Consider the following 19713-nt stretch of genomic DNA (forward strand, 5'->3'; position numbering starts at 1 on the left):
CGTGGTTTCTTGAAATCTCTGAATAAATTAAGTGCTTAATGTTGACATGAATTATGCCCCCTATATTAAGTCCTAAAGTTATTATCAGTTAGTTTGATTTTTTTTTGTTATCACAACTGGGAGTGTTTTATAGCTCAAGATAAGCCTGTTTTTCTCTTCAGGTTTTGAAGTCCAGTTGTGTAACTAACTTTCTTTCTTTCTTTCTTTCTTTCTTTCTTTCTTTCTTTCTTTCTTTCTTTCTTTCTTTCTTTCTTTCTTTCTTTCTTTCTTTCTTTCTTTCTTTCTTTCTTTCTTTCTTTCTTTCTTTCTTTCTTTCTTTCTTTCTTTCTTTCTTTCTTTCTTTCTAGAAGACATTTATTGGGGTACATGCTATTTTCCAATGTGTAACTGCCCAGTATGCAACTCTTTGTTTCCTGAAATTCGGCCAATCCTCACTCACCCCACCCCTATCAGCTACATCAGTGGATAGTTTTTAATTGCCTTTCAATGTGTGAGGAAACAGGAACATATGTTTCAAAAGTTTCATTTGTGGATACTTCCATAACATTACTGACATTTGTTACAGTTGTTGACACAGCCATGCAAATTCCTTTCCCACAGCATAATTCTACAACTGTTGCTGTAATCCTTCAACTTCTGTAACCTCAGGAGTGCTACTTGGCCCCAACTAACAGCAGATTGGCAGGAACCAATGTGGACTGGAACTGTGGTGTTTAAAAAAGGGGTAGTTTTACTATTCTCTCCTATGTCATTGCTCCAATCAAAAAGCTGGTTTAAGCCCTAATAGGGAAGAGAAGATTCAATCAAGGATGCTACAGCCCTCAGTTTGCAAAACCTGAGCAAGGCTGCTAATGATAGGATTTTTGAAGGCCATTTGGTCATAGGAATGCCATAAGTTGAAATCAACCTCACTGTGCTTAAACAACACAGCGAAGAATGAAAGGTATTATTTTTTCCTGCCTACTTTGATTGAAACCAGCTTAAAATGGGCATTTCAACTGGTGCAATGGTCTAAGGTGAAATGTTAGTCCCCTCCTCCTCAGCATCCCAGCCTCAATTCATATCAGCTTCATTGAAGAACCAAGTAATATATGTGGAGTTCCAGACAATGAACTTCTTGATCACAGGAGCAGGAGGCTGAACTGCAAACAGAAGAGCAAATTTAATTTTCTTTTGAGTGCCAAATTTTGTTATCTGTGAAGGGATAATATGTGTTCTAGTGGATTAATTACCTCTCTTCAGAACTGAGAATTTTGTGCTGTAAGTGGTCTGGTGTAGCGTTGTATGAAGATGTCATTTTTTATTATTTATTTGTACCCTGCCATTTTCTCTAATAGGACTTAAAGAGTTTTCCAACATAATTTGACCCTCCTCCATTGTATCTTCACTAGGTGTGTGCATTTTGGCAAAACCAACCCCCACCCTCAAACTCAAAAAATACCTGCATTCAACTACACACTGCCTCCAAGCTACATGTAGAGCTGGGAGGCAACATGATTTTTTTGGGTTTGCATGTCTAATAGACATGAAATTTTTGGACAAAGCCAATATTGAGAATAGGATTTTTTCAGGTTTTTGAAAACTACCTAGACCTTAAACCTGAACACAAAAAAATACCAATTAAAAATATGGTGCACACCCCTAATCTTCACAACAAAACCTTGTGGGATAGGTTAGGCTGAAGAGAGTGTCTGGTCCAAGGTCATCTAGTGATCTGGGAATTCAAACCTGGGTGTCATGGATCCTACTCTGAAATTCTAACCACTACACTACATTGTCTGTATACATAACACTTTCTGTTAAAACATCATTGTGAAAATATTTTATGCAAATTGTGAAAATATATTGTTGTGAAAATATAGTATTTACCTTATAGCAGGATAGTTGGGACAGAAACATTTTCTATAACATTATATAAAGAAAAACATTTTGTGAACATTTCTCTAGATCTTGCATTAGAGGCAAAGAATCATATTGTTGTTGGAGCCAAGCTTTCTGTTGAAAGAAGTACAGTGGATTTTGAAGAGGAAAAGGTTTTTGATAAGTTGGAGGAAAAACAAACTGAAGAAAACACTAAAAATATGGAAGACAAAACAGATGAATGTTTGTAAGTTATTTTAAATTATAGAACAACTGTAGTGTACATACAACTAGATTCAAGTCCAGTAGCAGAGACCAACAATATTTTCAGAGTATAAGCTTTTGAGAGTCAAAACTCCCTTCACTGGATCTGTAATCAAGTATTTGATGAAATGAGCTTTGACTCTGAAAATCTCATTAAGCTTTAAGGTACGATTAGACTCAAATCTAACTGTTCTAGTGCAGACCAGCATGGCTATCATTTGAAATTATAGTGTATATGGAGACTTTGTGTGTGTGTGTGTGTGGGGGGGGGAGATATTCTAGAAAACAAGTTCAGAGTTCAGAATCTTACAGAATCCTTGGGTGTGGTTTCCAGATGTGCCTTAATCCTAGAACTGTGTGTGTGCAAGGACTTCAAAAAATTTTTTCCCCAGTTTACATGCTTGGTAGATACCAGGGAACCTTATAAAATCCTTGGGCTTACTTTTTCAAGGATTCCTGAATTGCAAGTCCTTGGAAATATGCTCCTGTGACATCTTTAAAAATTCTTCCAGAGTCTGCAGTCTTCAGAAACACTGGAGGAGAAACTGAATGTCTTATATATAAACTGTTTTAAAATCAGTAATTATCTTTGCTTCAGCATCATTTGGTTTTATGATAATATATGAAAGAAGATTACATCTTGTTGAATTAGCCTCATTAATATATATGTAAAAAATTGAGATTGCAAAGCATGTTGCTTGAAGACATGATGGAGCTGTCTTTGCCCATAAATACCAGAAAAGCCTACAAAACCAGAAAAAACCAAATGTGCATATTACTATGGCATCTCTATTATAGCTCTCAAAGTATCCAAAGAACTCATTGTGGCTTCAATAAAGCCTGGCTAAATGGTGTATGCTATTTTGCAAATGCAGGGGTGTGTACATCCCCTAGGGCAGTGTTGGGATTCAAATAATTTAACAACCGATTCCAGAGGTGGGATTCAAATAATTTAACAACTGGTTGTTTACAAGCACCATTTTAACAACTGGTTCTGCCGAAGTGGCGCGAACCTGCTAAATCCCACCACTGCCCTAGGGGTTGTAATGTGATAGATTACTTGCAGGGATGTAGGTATAGATTTTTTATGGGGGGGGTCGGTGGTGGGGCCTCACCCCCACCCGCCCCTAGGGCATGGCCACGCCTTCCCAAGCCCCACCCCTGGCCTAGGGCTTATAAAAGCAGCTCTCCGAGGTCGGGGATGGCAGACTCCCCTGCCCTGCCCTGCCCTCCCCTGCCCCTCCCCTCTGGGCAGAGGCATAGAGGGAAAATGGAGCCTGGTGCAAAATCTGAGTTTCGCCCCTCCCCCTGGGCAGCCGCTGTGATGCTGGAATCCACCCCCAAACAGCATAACTTTCAATGGTGTTTAAACTAGAGAGCCCAAATTCTCCTTTTAAATCCACCTTAAAGGGAGAATCTGGGGTCCCTAGTTAAACAACATTGAAAGTGATGCTGTTTTGGGGTGGATTATCTCCTACCCTGAAACAGCATCACTTTCAATGTGGCGTAGTGGTTAAGAGCAGGTGCATTCTAATCTGGAAGAACCGGGTTTGATTCCCTGCTCTGCCGCTTGAACTGTGGAGGCTTATCTGGGGAATTCAGATTAGCCTGTGCACTCCCACACATGCCAGCTGGGTGACCTTGGGCTAGTCACAGCTTTTCGGAGCTCTCTCAGCCCCACCCACCTCACAGAGTGTTTGTTGTGAGGGAGCAAGGGCAAGGAGATTGTAAGCCCCTTTGAGTCTTCTACAGGAGAGAAAGGGGGAATATAAATTCAAACTCTTCTTCTTCTTCTAAACTGAGGACCTCAGATTCTCCCTTTAAATCCATGCCGAAGGGGGTGGAATTAAAAGGAGAATCTGGGGAAATTTGGGGGGTGCCTGCTGTCAGGGGGGCAATGGTTAGGCTAGAAGCACCAAACTTTCAGGGTATCTTTAAGAGACTTTCCTAATGATACCACCCAGGTTTGGTGAAGTTTGGTTCAGGGGATCCAAAGTTACGGACCCTCAAAAGTGTAGCCCCATCTCCTATTAGCTCCCATTGGAAACAATGGGGATGGGGCACCCCCTTTGGAAGTCCATAGCTTTCGACTCCCTGGACCAAACTTCACAAAACCTGGGTGGTATCAATAAGAGACTCTCCTGATAGTACATCCCAGGTTTGGTGAAGTTTGGTTCAGGATGTCCAAAGTTATGGACCCTCAAAGGTGTAGCCCCCATCTTTTATTAGCTCCTATTGGAAACAATGTAGGATGGGGCATCCCCTTTGGGAGTCCATAACGTTGGACCCCCTGAACCAAACCTCACCAAACCCAGGTAGTATCATCAGGAGAGTCCCCCAAACAATCTCTGAAAGTTTGGTGCTGCTAGCCCAAACAGTGCACCCCTTACAGGCCAAAAACCAAAAAAGCACTAAAATGTTTTTAAAACCCACAAACGGAGGGGCGGAGCTTCGGACATGAATCTTGTGTGCCAAAATGCCAGTTTGGCACACAAGAATCCTTTCTGTACATTCTGAGAAATTCATCTAAACTGAATGGGAAAAAAGGAAATAACCACAGTAACAAGGTTCATGTTAAAACTAAAACGAGGTCTTGCAAAAATTAATTAAATGAATAATAAATGAAATTTTGGAAATTAAACTCTCCCCCCTCCAGGACGTAGGTAAGGTGTTTTTTCGGTTTTTGGCCTGCAGGGGGCGCATTTTTTAGGCTAGCAGCACCAAAATTTCAGGCTATTTTCAGGCGATACTCCTGATGTTACCAGCCAAATTTGGTTTAGTGAAGTTTGGTTCAGGGGGTCCAAAGTTATGGACCCTCAAAGGGGGTGCCCCATCCCCCATTGTTTCCAATGGGAGCTAATAGTAGATGGGACTACACTTTTGAGGGTCCATATCTTTGGACCCCCTGAACCAAACTTCACTAAACCTAGGTGGTATCATCAGGGGAGTCTCCTGCTGACATCACCCATGTTTGGTGAAGGTTGGCTCAGGGGGTCCAAAGTTATGAACTCCCAAAAGGGGTGCCCCATCCCCCATTGTTTCCAATGGGAGCTAATAGAAGATGGGGGCTACACCTTTGAAGGTCCATAACTTTTGACCCCCTGAACCAAACTTCACCAAACCTGGGTGGTATCATCAGGGTAGTCTCCTAGAGATACCCTGAAAGTTTGGTGATGCTATCTTAACAATTGACCCCTGACAGCAGGCACCCCCCAAATTTCTTCAGATTCTCCTTTTGAATCCAAACCCCTCGGCATGGATTTGAAGGGAGAATCTGAGGTCCCCAGATTAAACCTTGAAAGTTATGCTGTTTCAGGGTGGGGGATAATCCACCCCAAAACAGCATCACTTTAGAACATAAGAACATAAGAACAAGCCAGCTGGATCAGACCAAAGTCCATCTAGTCCAGCTCTCTGCTACTCGCAGTGGCCCACCAGGTGCCTTTGGGATCTCACATGTAGGATGTGAACGCAATGGCCTTCTGCAGCTGTTGCTCCCGAGCACCTGGTCTGCTAAGGCATTTGCAATCTCAGATCAAAGAGGATCAAGATTGGTAGCCATAAATCGACTTCTCCTCCATAAATCTGTCCAAGCCCCTTTTAAAGCTATCCAGGTTAGTGGCCATCACCACCTCCTGTGGCAGCATATTCCAAACACCAATCACACGTTGTGTGAAGAAGTGTTTCCTTTTATTAGTCCTAATTCTTCCCCCCAGCATTTTCAATGAATGCCCCCTGGTTCTAGTATTGTGGCAGGAAAGAGAGAAAAAAATTTCTCTCTGTCAACATTTTCTACCCCATGCATGAATTTTATAGACTTCAATCATATCCCCATTAGGCCGCCTCCTCTCCAAACTAAAGAGAGTCCTCCAAAGCGGCTGCAGCCTCTCTCTCATAGGGAAGGTGCTCCAGTCCCTCAATCCCACCCCTCCTTGCCCCCCTTCTCACTTCTGCACTCCTTTTTCTATCTCCCTCAATATCCTTTTTTTTGAGATGCGGGCGACCAGAACTGGACACAGTACTCCAAAGTGCTTGGTGCAGCACTACACTGCTTTATATAAGGGCATGACAATCTTTGCAGTTTTATTATCAATTCCTTTCCTAATGATCCCCAGCATAGTTTTTGCCTTTTTCACAGCTGCCATGCATTGAGTTGACATTCCCATGGAACTATCAACTAAGACTCCTAAATCCCTTTCCTGGTCTGTGACTGATAGCACTGACCCCTGTAGCGTGTATGTGAAGTTTGGATTTTTTGCCCCTGTGTGCATCACTTTACATTTTGCTACATTGAACTGCATTTGCCATTTCTGAGCCCACTCACCTAATTTATCAAGGTCCGCTTGGAGCTCTTCGCAATCCTTTGTGGTTCTCACCACCCTACATAATTTGGTATCATCTGCAAACTTGGCCACCACGCTACCCACCCCTACTTCCAGGTCATTTATGAATAGGTTGTTTTCACTGTTGTTTTCACTGGGGACCCCAGATTCTCCCTTTAAGATGGATGTAAAAGGAGAATCTGGGCTCCCTAATTGAAACACCATTGAAAGTGATGCTGTTTTGCGGGTGGATTTCAGCATCACAGCAGCTACCCATGGGGGGGCGCAAACCTCAGGTTTTGCACCAGGCTCCATTTTTTCTAGCTACCCCTCTGCCTGGAGGGGAGAGAGAAGGGACTGCTGGCTACCAGCTGGGAGCCCAGCCGGTGGGGGGTGGGCAGGGCAGGGCAGGAGAGTCTGCCATCTCTGGCCTCAGAGAGCTGCTTTTATAAGCCCTGAGGCCAGGGGCGGGGCTTGGGGAGATGTGGCCACACACCCAGGGCCAGGGGGCGTGGCCTTGCCCCAACCCCCCATAAAAATCTATACCTACGTCACTGACCCCCCAACACTTACACACCTTTGTTTAAAAACCCTTTTGGTAGATATACCTATACACTTCTGGATATGGGTTCGTATCCAAGCTCTTCTAGGAATTTGCTAAGTGATGTTCAATAAATCATTGGCATAAGAATCACCACCTTTATTCCCATTTTTGATGGTGTTCCCAAGATGGTTTCCCCACCTCATGAAAAAAGAACAATCCATAATAGAATGAATATTCCAGCCAATATATAGTGAAAATGTGTTGACTTACACTATTTTGGCTGAATCCCCAAATCCTGCTTTTGGGGAAGTGTTCATAAAACACTGATGATGGCTTATTTAGACCACATCCTGCATACAATTTAGTTGCCATTGCCAGTATGCAGAACTGCAGCCATTCAGATAAAACTGACATAAGGGGAAAAACTCTTATTTTAGGTGTTAATATCCTATAAAACTCAGTTTTAATTGATTGTTGAGATTTTCTTGTGAAATTTAAATTGGCAATGAGCCCTGATATTCTAAATTTCAAATTGACTTTAACATCTTTTCAGGAATTCACATGCAAAATCCCATCTTAAAACTGATCAATATTGTACAGTTACTAAGTATAAATGGCAGCAGAAATCCTACACTTTTGAGGAAAACAGCAGCTTCCAGAAGAAGAAAGATGAACAGATCCATGAAACTGCAGAATTATATCAGACATACAGGTCAGATGCATATATTTTCTGCATGGTAAAATGATCTTCCTTCTTTCACACCTAAGCTTTCTTTAATTACATTGTTGTTATTGGATTTGTATAACTGTGTAATCTATGACAAGGCAAACATTTTGAGTTTTTTAAAACAAAGAGCAATCAGTTAGGACAATGAACCTGACATGAATTTCTGGCCATTAAATACATTTCAATCATATTGTACTGTAAGCAATTTCCTCAGAGCAACAATGCAAAGAACCTCAGGTATGTATTGCAAACTTAGTAGGCCAGGTACACAGTGCAGAGCTCTCGATCACACACTGATCAATACACCATAAAATGCTAATAGAAATATGTTTTGTGAATGGCCAAGTTCCATCTTTTCAAGGTAGAGCTAAAGATGCTTGAGCACCAGCCAGTTCTGTTCACCAGTTGCAAACTGAGCCATTTTTAAAAATCAGGTAGTTCAACTATTTGTGAGCAGCTAGGGTCTGTTCAGCATACTACCTTCCACACATACAAATCAAATAATACAATACAATATTCCAACAATATAAAGCAATTAGCAGGATTTTACTTATATATGAGGTCACACAGCACAATGGGAATCCTGATTTCCATGCTCACATGCAGATCTGTTATCATTGTGTGCTACTTCACAGCAAGTAAAGAGTGAGCAAATCTGTAGTTCCGTTATTTATCAATAAAATGACTTACTATTTGGTATACTTACTATTCTGTCTTACTATTTGGCTTTCAGCTTAATCCAAGCTACTGACATTTTTTGCACATGAATTTTTGCATGGTCTTGTAGGAATCATAGGCAATTCTCTCCCCCCCCCTTTCCCCCCATAACATTTAATTACCTGACATAATCATTAATTTATTTGGGAAAGAACCAACTTCATCTACTGTGCAGGTGTAAACATAGCTACAGGGCAGAAAGAAATGTAACTCCAAAGCTACAGTATAGTTGTAGAGTTATTTAGCACATTATTCAAGTCTGATAATAGCAAGGGAGAGAGTTGCTGGGTGGCATTCACATTTGTCTTTCTTTTAGTCTCTCATCCAAAAAAGAAGATACTAAGTCTAGATTAAATTAAGATTTCATAAACTATTTGAAAGTCTAAACTGCAACGGGTAAACTTTTTACCTGTATAATATTGGTCCCCTTAGAAACTACTGAAGAGTTTTGCCAGCATTTGGGAAATCCCACCGTGGCTTCAGGCCCACTGCACCACATATGCTCTTCACTGGACATTTCATGCACATCAAAACTGTGCCAAGAGATTCTGCCAGTTGAGACCATTCTCCTATGATGATCAGCATAAAGGTTCAAGTGTTAACCAACAGCACCAAGAAAGTTCACTTCTTATGCACTTGGATTAGACAGCCTGAACTGTTCAAAATACCTACAGATGCTTGTCTATAATTTACATAGCAATAAGCCAGCATTAAACCTACTGCAACCATTGGGATATTACCAGTTTTCTTGGACCAGGCCTATATAAATTGTCCTCCACCACACAGTATGATCCAGGTGAAAAAAAATTGACCCAAGGCCAATTGGAGATAGAAGCAAAGAATTCCTTCTTGGGCCAGAAGTAACCACAAATTGTTTATCATACTTAAAGGAAGGGAGGATAGGGCATCTCTTCTAGCAAAAAAAGATGGGAAGGGGAGAAAGTGCTGGCTTTTAATAGCCAACCAGAAGTGCTTTCCAACAGACTGAGTAGCCCATTTATTAATCTGGTGTTTTCCCTTTTCAAAGAGAATGAGGACCAAAACAGCTCCTGGTGAGTGTAGGAATCAATCAGTTCCTAGTTTCAATCAAGCATAATCCTTTGTGCATTTAATCCTTTGTGCTGTTCAGAAATGAGTATTACAAAATTCCAGTGGACTTAGCAGTGTATAACTCTGTTTAGGATTTTATTTTCTATGAGTAAACTCTGTTGTGCTCTTCACCAAGTCCTTTCTATACTTTCAGTTGACATAAGAACATAAGAACATAAGAACAAGCCAGCTGGATCAGACCAAAGTCCATCTAGTCCAGCTCTCTGCTACTCGCAGTGGCCCACCAGGTGCCTTTGGGAGCTCACATGTAGGATGTGAACGCAATGGCCTTCTCAAGTGCTGTTGCTCCCGGGATCACCTGGTCTGTTAAGAGCATTTGCAATCTCAGATCAAGGAGGATCAAAGATTGGAAGTAGCCATAAATCTGACTTCTCCTCCATAAATCTGTCCAAGCCCCTTTTAAAGCTATCCAGGTTAGTGGCCATCACCACCTCCTGAGGCAGCATATTCCAAACACCAATCACACGTTGCGTGAAGAAGTGTTTCCTTTTATTAGTCCTAATTCTTCCCCCCAGCATTTTCAATGAATGCCCCCTGGTTCTAGTATTGTGAGAAAGAGAGAAAAATGTCTCTGTCAACATTTTCTTACCCCATGCATAATTTTATAGGACTTCAATCCATATCCCCCTCAGTCAGCCTCCTCTCCAAACTAAAGAGTCCCCAAAGCGCTGCAGCCTCTCCTCATAGGGAAGGTTGCTCCAGAAGTCCCTCAATCATCCTCATTTGCCCTTCCTCTGCACTTTCTCTATCTCCTCAATATCCTTTTTTTGAGAGATGCGGCGACCAAGAACTGGACACAGTTACTCCAAGATGCGGTCGCACTCACTGCTTTATATAAGGGCATGACAATCTTTGCAGTTTTATTATCAATTCCTTTTCTAATGATCCCCAGCATAGAGTTTGCCTTTTACAGCTGCCATGCATTGAGTTGACATTCCCATGGAACTATCAACTAAGAGGCGCTAAATCCCTTTCCTGGTCTGTGACTGAGTAGCACTTCTCGGACCCCTGTAAGCGTCAGTAATGTGAAGTTTGGATTTTTTGCCCCCTGTGTGCATCAATTTTTACATTTTGCTACATTGTACTGCATTTGCCATTTCTGAGCCCACTCACCTAATTTATCAAGGTCCGCTTGGAGCTCTTCGCAATCCTTTGTGGTTCTCACCACCCTACATAATTTGGTATCATCCTGCAAATCTTAGCCACCACGCTTACCCAATTCCCTACTTCCAGGTGGTCATCATTTGGCATGAATAGATTAAAGAGCACTTCAGTCCCAAAAGCGGATCTCTTGGGGGACACCACTCCCGACATCTCTCCATTGTGAGAACTTCCCATTTACACCCACTCTTTGTTTCCTGTTTCTCAACCAGTTTTTAATCCATAGGAGGACTTCCCCTCTTATTCCTTCATTGCTGAGTTTTCTCAACAGTCTCTGGTGAGGAACTTTGTCAAAAACCTCACCTTCTGTACCTTTATGTAGACAGTTTTTAATATTTTGATGAGGTCAACACTTCATATATCAGAAGCAAAGGTCATTGATGATAATGATGATGATGATGATGATGGTGGTGATGATGATGATGATGATGATGATGATGATGATGATGATGATGATGATGATGATGATGATGATGATGATGATGATCGGCCAACAACCAGCTAAAGATCTGGCACCTGTGAAATCTACAATAATAAAAGTGCTGTCATGTCACAACTGACTTCAGGCAGTCCTTCGTGGAGTTTAGAAGGAAAGGCATGAACAGAGTTGGCCTGTCATTGCCCTCTTCTGCATAACAATCCTGGTCTTCCTTCCAATCGTGCATAACAATCCTCTTCCATTCAAGTACTAACCATAGTCAGTCTTTCTTAGCTTGGACTATTCAAGATGCTCACAGGACTATTTTCTCTCTTTTTTGATCATCAAGTTGCATCAAAAACCCTACAGTGGCCCTGTTGGATTTTTCAATGCAAGAGACGTTCAGTGATGGTTTAACATTGCCTGCCTCTGTGTAGTGGACTCCCATCCAGATACTGAGTAGGGCCAACCCTGCTTAGCTTCTGAGACCTGATCAGGCTAACTGGGGCTAATCAGATCAGGGCTACAGATCAGTAGCAATGAATAGAGATTCTGCACACTCCATTTGTTACCCTTCAAGTTACCCTTCACAAGGCATTTTTTGTACTAAATATATTTTCTTGACCTTAGGGACCAACCTAAACTGACTAAAGAATTTCAGAAAACCCTTTATCAACAGTTCAAATTTAGAAATGGGAAAATTATCAGCTGTAGCTCTCCAAATCTTGTTTTGGGTGTGGAGAATTCTGACCTGCATTCTGGTACTGAAGTGGTTTTGTTGGAACAGAAACGTGAAGACATCAATCAATACTGGATATGGAGAGATGATAACAGGTACTTATCATAGTTCTGCAGGGCCTCTTAGACAGGTTGAGGGCAGGAAGAGATTATTTTCTTCTCACCTCTTTATAATAAAATTTATCTAAATGTGCCTTTGGGGACACTATATAAGTTTTTTTCAGATTCTCACTAACCCATCTCATGGGTCATTCAGGGGGAGTTGCAAGTCTAGTAGTTACTGCCATGTGCCTTGTAGGTACATGTTGAGGTACTGCTCTAGAATATATCACTACACCAGCCTACAAATGAGCTGTTCAGTAAGCAAACCAAATACCTGCAGTGTAATCTTATACTTTCAATCATCCTTTTGCTCCTAGGACATTTCATTTAATGACTGACCCCAATCTAGTGTTAGCAGTATCAATGCCCAGTATTTTGAAAGGTGATCCAAAATATCAATTGAAAATACAAGGATGTGCTGTTATTGTTCAGGTAAGGCAAACATGCAATCTGTTTACACAGAGAAATTGCAGAATGATTAGCTTCATATTCAATATAAAGAAATGCCCCCCTTAACAATTGTATGTCTTTTTTAAAAAAAAATACTTATTTGTATTCTTGAAGAAAATGGCATGTTGTCTCAGTCCTATATGGTTTGGGACCAATATACCTTAAAAGCTGTCTACTCCTTTATAAACATACCTGACCATCATGGTCATCTTCAGAAGGTCTCCTTTGAGTGCCCTCACCTTCTGAGATTAGCCAGTTGACAGCCTGTGAAAGGGTATGCTCAGTGATGATGCTAAACTTTTGGAACTCTCTCCCCAGGAAGAGAGTAGACTTCTTCCACCAATGGATGAAGTCATTTTTGTCCCATTTGGAACTCCCTCGGTGATCTTTTTCATGCCCAACATTTTAATTGTTATTTTTATGCCTTTGTAATATTTTAGTTCTTGTTTTCATTGTTTTATTGGTAAGTTGTTCTTTTTGGTTGGTTTTAAAATCTGATTTTATTATGTATGTTTTGATTTACCCTTTTGAGGGCAGAAAGGCAAGATATACATTTTGTAAATATATAATAAAATAATAAAAAGGTGGGAGAGAGTCAGGGTGGGGCATTGATTCATGTGTCAGAAATCAATGCAAGGTGGTACATTGATTAATGTATCAGAAACCCAGATTCAAATCCAAACTCAGGCCATGGAAACTTGCTGGATGGCCTTGTGCCAGCCACATACTCTCAGCCCTGATCCTGGCAAGTATTTGGGTGGGAGATCTCCAAGGAATACCAAGGGTGTGACATGGTGACAGGCAATGGCAAAACACCCCTGAATATCTCTGGCCTTGAAAACCCTACAGGGTTGCCATTAGTCAGGTGTGACTTGAGACCAAAAAAGAAAAAAAATGGCTGTGAGAGAGAAGGCTCAAGTTAAAGATACTGCTTCCACTTCTTTCTTTGCTGTCAAGGATCCATTTCCTGAACAACTGCAAACAGAGAAACAGGTTTTCATTAAGCTATACTTTATGACCCAACTTATGAGAACACAGTCCTTAGAATGCTGGACTAGGATCTGGAAGACCCAGGTTCGAATCCCTACTCTGTCATGCAAGCTTATTGGGTCACATGGCTGCCATGATGGCACACTCTTCTGCTTTGTACTTGGGCCAGCTGCTCCCCTCACCCCTCTAGATCCAGTCCTGGAGATGAGCTGCATTGGGAGTCCCCCAATGAGAAAAATAGCTAAGGCCTTCCTCCTTTCACACCATAGTGCTGACCAAACTGAGGACTCCCATGTTTGGGAAATGAGTAGGGAATTGCAACTGATATATGACTGACTGATTCAAAATCAGATTGAAGTACCATTCACAATTGGTTGAAAGTCACACCATGAGTCCAAATTCTGCACCACTTGCCACTTCTACTGTCTGAAAATTTCAAGCTCATGATTGTACCTTTGTTCAAGATTCCCATGGTTACAGTATGCAACATTTTTGTCTGCTCCCTAGAAATGCCAGCGTTAAGCTTATTGAGTCCCAACCATTCTTGAAGGTCTAACAGATCTTGAATTTTACTCATTTTTATCTGCTTGCTATCTAAATTATATTTGTTTTTTTGTTGTAAATCTTTGGTGTGATTTTTATATCACCCTTATTACTAAATACAGAATTTGCGCAAATAAAGAGACAGAGGCAGTTGCTTACTGAAAATAAAGTTTACTTACTATAAATAAGGGGAAGGATAAACTTGGATACAAAAATAAGAAAATACTTTTCTTACTGGATAGCTCCATTAAGCTAGCTTCTGCTTGGCTATCACATGGCTAATAATCTACTAGAGAGCATGTGCAGAGAGAGAACAAAGAATATATACCTATATCCTACATGCAGACCCGCATGTATCTCATGCTGGGTCTTATTGACCAATAGGGGTCAATTACTTGGTCAGTGACTTCTGATCTCACTAACCAATTAGCATGCACAACATTAACTCCTTCATTACTGGATTGTGTGACTGGCACTTGCCAAATCCCATCAGTTTTCCTCCTATTACTTTTAATTGGACCTTATGTATTGTCCAACACTGGTACGAGAGACAAAAAAGGGAGATAACCCATCCCCATCAACATTGTAAAGAACAAGATCCTGTCCCCATACCTCATTTTTCTATGGTGATGGTTTGACAATATTTATGAAAAGTATTTAAAAACAATTGTAAATACAATTGTACAATTGTATCTACAAAAAAGAAGGAAAAGAAAAATGGAACTAGCTTCTTTCCAGGTAATCTTGAATATTTAAATTAATGACTTTTAAAATAAATGATTAGTTGAACAAAAATGACAAATACTGAAAATCTTTTAAAAAGATAACAAACTGCTATGTTTTGGCAGACATACAAAGAATGTGTAAATGGTGCTGCCAATCAAAAGTGGAACTACATGGAAACAGCAAAGGTTTTTAAAGCTTTTTATAGTTCAATATTGGACCAAGAAATCACAGCAGCAAATTATGCTTCTATTTGTACATTCTGTGTGACCAACACAGAGAAAGTAGACCAACCTGTAAGTAATTTTTTGTATATTAACAACCCCTGCCCCCTCCATGACATCAGAGAAGTGATGACTGCACTGATGGAACTGTATATCTCTTATGCAACTGAAATAGATATATTGAACATTCTGTTTCCTGCTAATCTGTGTAAAATGTAGAAATAGTAAGCACAACTGGTGGCAAGGACAAGTGGAAGGTGAATTGGCCCAAACTGTTTGATTCACACACCCACTCTTATAGGCCTCTTTGTTTTGATTCTTTTCCAAACCGCTAGAAACACAGGAAAACTATAATGAATGGGCTCAGCACAGAGTAGCGCCCCAGGATGGTTACAGTTCTGGAATTTTTTTTAGGAACATTAGGAAGATACCCATATTAATATACATAGATACTTGTTGTGCTTTAGCAGGACCAAGACCTGTGAGAGAGTTGAGATGATCTAGCAATACTAGAAGGAGGAGCTGTGCCCAGTCCTAACATAGAAACCAGAGGCGGAGCTACCAGGGTACCGGGGTCTGTGTGTTGTACTGGGCACACACCTAAGGGGCAGAAATAGCCCCTGACCCCCCGCGGCGCCGCCCGCAGCACCCCCACACACATTTACTTTTGTGAAGCGGTGCAGGCTGGAGAAGCAGCCTATTCCCTTCAGGCTGAAAACGGCCTGGTGGGAAGTACACTTCCCAGGAGACCTTCGAGCCCCATGGTCTCATGGGAAGTATAGTTCCCACCAGTTTGTTTTTAGCCTGAAGGGAACAGGCTGCTTCTAAGGTAAGGAGTGGGGGGGGGGGGCGGAAAACACAGAGTGTGCACTGGCACACTCTTGCCCAGCTATGTCTCTGATAGAAACCAAAGAGAAGTCAGAAAACATGGAAAAAGCAGTCAGTGTCAGGTATTCCAGGTATTCTGGATATTCTGTGAGGAGCAGACAACTTGCTGCAAAAATGACTTATATATTTCTCATCATTCTACCTGTTATGCCAGGCTGAGCCATTCAACCTTCATTCCCAAGTCTTTCTGCTAATACAGCTAGGAATATTGTCCTCTTTGGACCAGGGGTACTGGGAACCATGAGGCCTATAGTGATGAGAGCAGTGGTTTCTTGGGAGGGATTTATTTTGGTACCAAATGATGTGGAGGTTAAATCATGTAGTTTGGCCCTTGGGAGTGCTTTATTTGGAGGTTCCCAGTTGGTGAAGCTTTGATTGGGGGGGGGGGGGCTCATAGTGACAGGGTTCTAGGTTATTGTTAAAGACAGTGCCTGGTGTTTCCAGAGGCTGTGCAACTAGACAACCACAGAGCATCCTGGCACTATCCCCCTGGGTTACGGTCCATATAGCTTTATACTCACCTTTCTCCCCTGTTCAGATCCAAAAGGACTCTTTCTTTTATTTATCCTCACAACAACCCTATGAGGTATGTTAGATTGAGAGTGTGTGACTGGCTCTGTTGAAGAGAGGAGATTCAAACCTGAGTTTTCCAGATCCTTGTCTGACACTCTAACCACTACCCCAGGGTGGGACTGTTTTCTTGAGGTACAACAACTATGACATTGGAGCTGCTTTTCAAACTCATCTTATGGAACTGTTTGGAGCCTGACACCATGTGGGGCCAACTGTGCACATCTTTACAACTCTAAATTCATCCAAATGACAATTTCATGGTAAGGGCCTCCATGGTTGGAGGTCCTTACCATGCAATTCTGCAACAATCCTGTTATTGTAACATCTAAATGGCACTTTATGTTCTTTAAATCTATAGCATTGATAAAATCAAATGTAGTATCAAAACTGCAGAAAGCACATTGTTTGAAAATTGATGCCTATAGAAGTTGGAGCTGAAGAATTGTTATTGGAACAACTTTTCTGATAATTTTTAAAAGTTTTATGGATGTACCAGAACAGAAAAAATGAAAATGAAATCAAAACAGTAGTTACAGTTAGTTCTAAGGACTAAGAGAAAAATAAAATTGTACATACATTATTTTAAAACCAATAAACAATGACTTATTGACAATAAGAAATGATATCATAATAATATGAGATGATTAATATCACAATAAACTAACAAAAATCAGAACATTCATATAAAATATCTCATTGACCTGCCAGTGATATTGAACAATGCTACAATATAAATTCAAATACTCTAGAATTGGTTTTAAAAAACACACTAATGGATGGTTATTCTTATAAATTTATAAAAATTTTCTCACATAATAAAAACTGAGTTGACATATTATTCTCTTTGATAATCTGATTAAATATTTATCTGCTTCAATTTAAAATCCTTTTCAATATAATATATTATGAAGGTTATTGATAATTTGTGTACATCATTTCAGCAATATACTTCACAATTCATAATTTTTGGAAATAATATAAACAATACACTTTCCATTGATCTTGAAATTCTTTGATTGCTTATTCACAAAATTAGTTAATTTTGCCATAATTGCATATTTCACTATTTTCCCAGTTCTTTCTGATTGGGCATTTATCTGCTTCCCATTTCGGTGCAAATACTACTCTGGCTGCTATTATCAGATATAGAAACAGTTGTTCTCTTATTTTTGGAATATTTTTTAGCAATGTGCCTGGTAACATAGTCTTGATGTCCATAACAAATTTGATTTTACAATTTTGTGAATTTCTGCATGAATTTCTTTCTTTCATTGTGTTGTCGAAGGCTTTCACGGCCGGAATCACTGGGGTGTTGTGGGGTTTCTGGGCTGTACGGCCATGTTCCAGGAGCATTTTTTTCTGTTTCACCTGCATCTGTGGCTGGCATCTTCAAAGGATCTGATGGTAATAAAGCAAGTGGAGTATATATATTCCTGTGTAAAGCAAGTAATGCAAAGGAAAGCAAAGGAAAGCAAGTGGAGTATGTGTGTGTGTGTGTGGGTGTATGTGTGTGTGTATGTATATGTATATATGTGTGTTTGTGTATATGTATACGTATATTTGTATACGTGTGTGTATATGTGTGTGTGTGTATATATATATATATATATATATGTATGTGTGTGAGTGTGTGTGTATACACACACACACACACACACACACAAACACACACACACACTCCACTTGCTTTACTACCATCAGATCCTCTGAAGATGCCAGCCACAGATGCAGGCGAAATGTCAGAAGAAAATGCTATTGAAACACGGCCACAGCTCAGAAACCCCACAACACCCCAATTTCTTTCAAATTTTAAAAATCTTTTTTGCATGTCTGCCACATATAGTAAAAAAGAACCATCCACTTATTTTCATCTCCAATATTTCTCTTTGTAAATCTTGTCCATCTTCTAGATATTCTTTGGAATAGCTTGATGCTTAAATTTAAAAGTTTTTAAACAGTGGGCAATAAATTTGAATACAGATAATAATAGTCAAGAGCTGGCAATTCCAACTGTGTTTTCTCCTTTTTAAAGAGTTTCAACTATTGTTCTTCACAGGGCTACTATTTTCTTTCACCGGATAGAAAGAAAAAAGTAATGATATGCTTGGCTTGTGCAAAAGTCGAAAGAGGAAAGGAAGAACTGAGAAAACTGTCCCCTGGTACTAAGTTCTTCTGTTCATCTGGTGCTGAGGAAGCAGATAGTTTTGTAACATCGCCCTTTAAATGTCTTAGTGTTAAGAAGGTGTGTTTTATAAAATTGTGTCTTACAATAATGAATCATTTTATGACCTCTTCCTTTAAGTGTTTTGAAATATTGTAAATCTGTACTTGAACTTGGAAGAATAATGGTCTTTTCATCAATTAACAAAAAATAATTTATTCATTTGACATTTGGTACATGGAGATGTTCTAAATATAAATATGTATTTTTAAGAACATTAGAGCTCCGTTTGATCATGTCATGTGTAGTACTCCAGCATCCTGTTTCTAAGAGCAGCTGAACTGATGCTTCTGAGAAGTCTACAAGTGACATAAACTTCTTTCCTGCTATTTGCCCCTCTTTTTTTGGTTCTGTTTTGGTTGTTTTGTTTCTGTTTTGTTTCTGTTTTGTTATGATGCCTATTGCTTATTGATAGGTCTATCCTGCATTAGTTTCTCCAGTCCCCTTTTATTAATTGCTGTTGTAATGTATGTAATGGTAAATGTTCTTCGGATATGTCTCGTGGCCCTTTTAAAATCCAGTAAGACAGAGCCCCTCGGGGATGGGGCGGTATAAAAATCGAATAAAATAATAATAAATAATAATAATAAAATGGTTGAGAGTGGCTGCTAGCTTTCCACACAAACCAAGTAAAATGTATCAAGGCAGGAAATAAAATGTTTTCTCCATGGAGTTCCACATGGTTTTTAGCCCAAAACATTTTATTTCCTGCCTGAAACCGTTTTATTTGGATGCTGTTTCCAAGCAATCTTTTTCTGAAAATGGTTTTCCGGTAGCATTTCTTTTGTGGAACCATTTTCACTTGCTGTGTGGATCTCTTTAAAATATTTACCACATTGCTCTGCAGTCCCCAGACTTCCTCATTGGCCCCATTTTGTGAGCTCATGCCAGCAGTCTCATGCTATATTTTCCTTTTTTTTATGTCGGGTGGGGCGGGGGTCATGTCTACATAGCTATGTAGATACAACCCCTAGAGAATCACAGCATGAGGCTTTGAAGCCTCATAGCATTGAATCTTAAAAAATGATGGGCAGGAAGCATTTTTGAGGGGGTGAGTGCAGACAGATAGGGGATTTTGAAACTCTTTTAAAAATATTTGCAAAACTTTTTCAGGGGCTTGTGTGGAAAGGGCCATATA

At 40.2% G+C, this 19713-nt stretch overlaps 1 protein-coding gene across 1 annotated transcript in view; it reads left to right on the forward strand.

Moving 5' to 3' along the window:
* DCDC1 (doublecortin domain containing 1) overlaps window positions 1–19713 on the forward strand; it is a 362770-nt gene that overhangs the window by 305042 nt on the left and 38015 nt on the right. The window contains exons 25-30 of the mRNA XM_048484584.1: window positions 1948–2107; window positions 7544–7702; window positions 11754–11957; window positions 12281–12395; window positions 14795–14965; window positions 18411–18596. Coding sequence (XP_048340541.1) covers window positions 1948–2107; window positions 7544–7702; window positions 11754–11957; window positions 12281–12395; window positions 14795–14965; window positions 18411–18596 — 995 coding nt within the window. The remainder of the gene's footprint in view (window positions 1–1947; window positions 2108–7543; window positions 7703–11753; window positions 11958–12280; window positions 12396–14794; window positions 14966–18410; window positions 18597–19713) is intronic.

This window comes from Sphaerodactylus townsendi, linkage group LG02, assembly GCF_021028975.2.
Source record: "Sphaerodactylus townsendi isolate TG3544 linkage group LG02, MPM_Stown_v2.3, whole genome shotgun sequence".
NCBI classification, from domain to species: domain Eukaryota; kingdom Metazoa; phylum Chordata; class Lepidosauria; order Squamata; family Sphaerodactylidae; genus Sphaerodactylus; species Sphaerodactylus townsendi.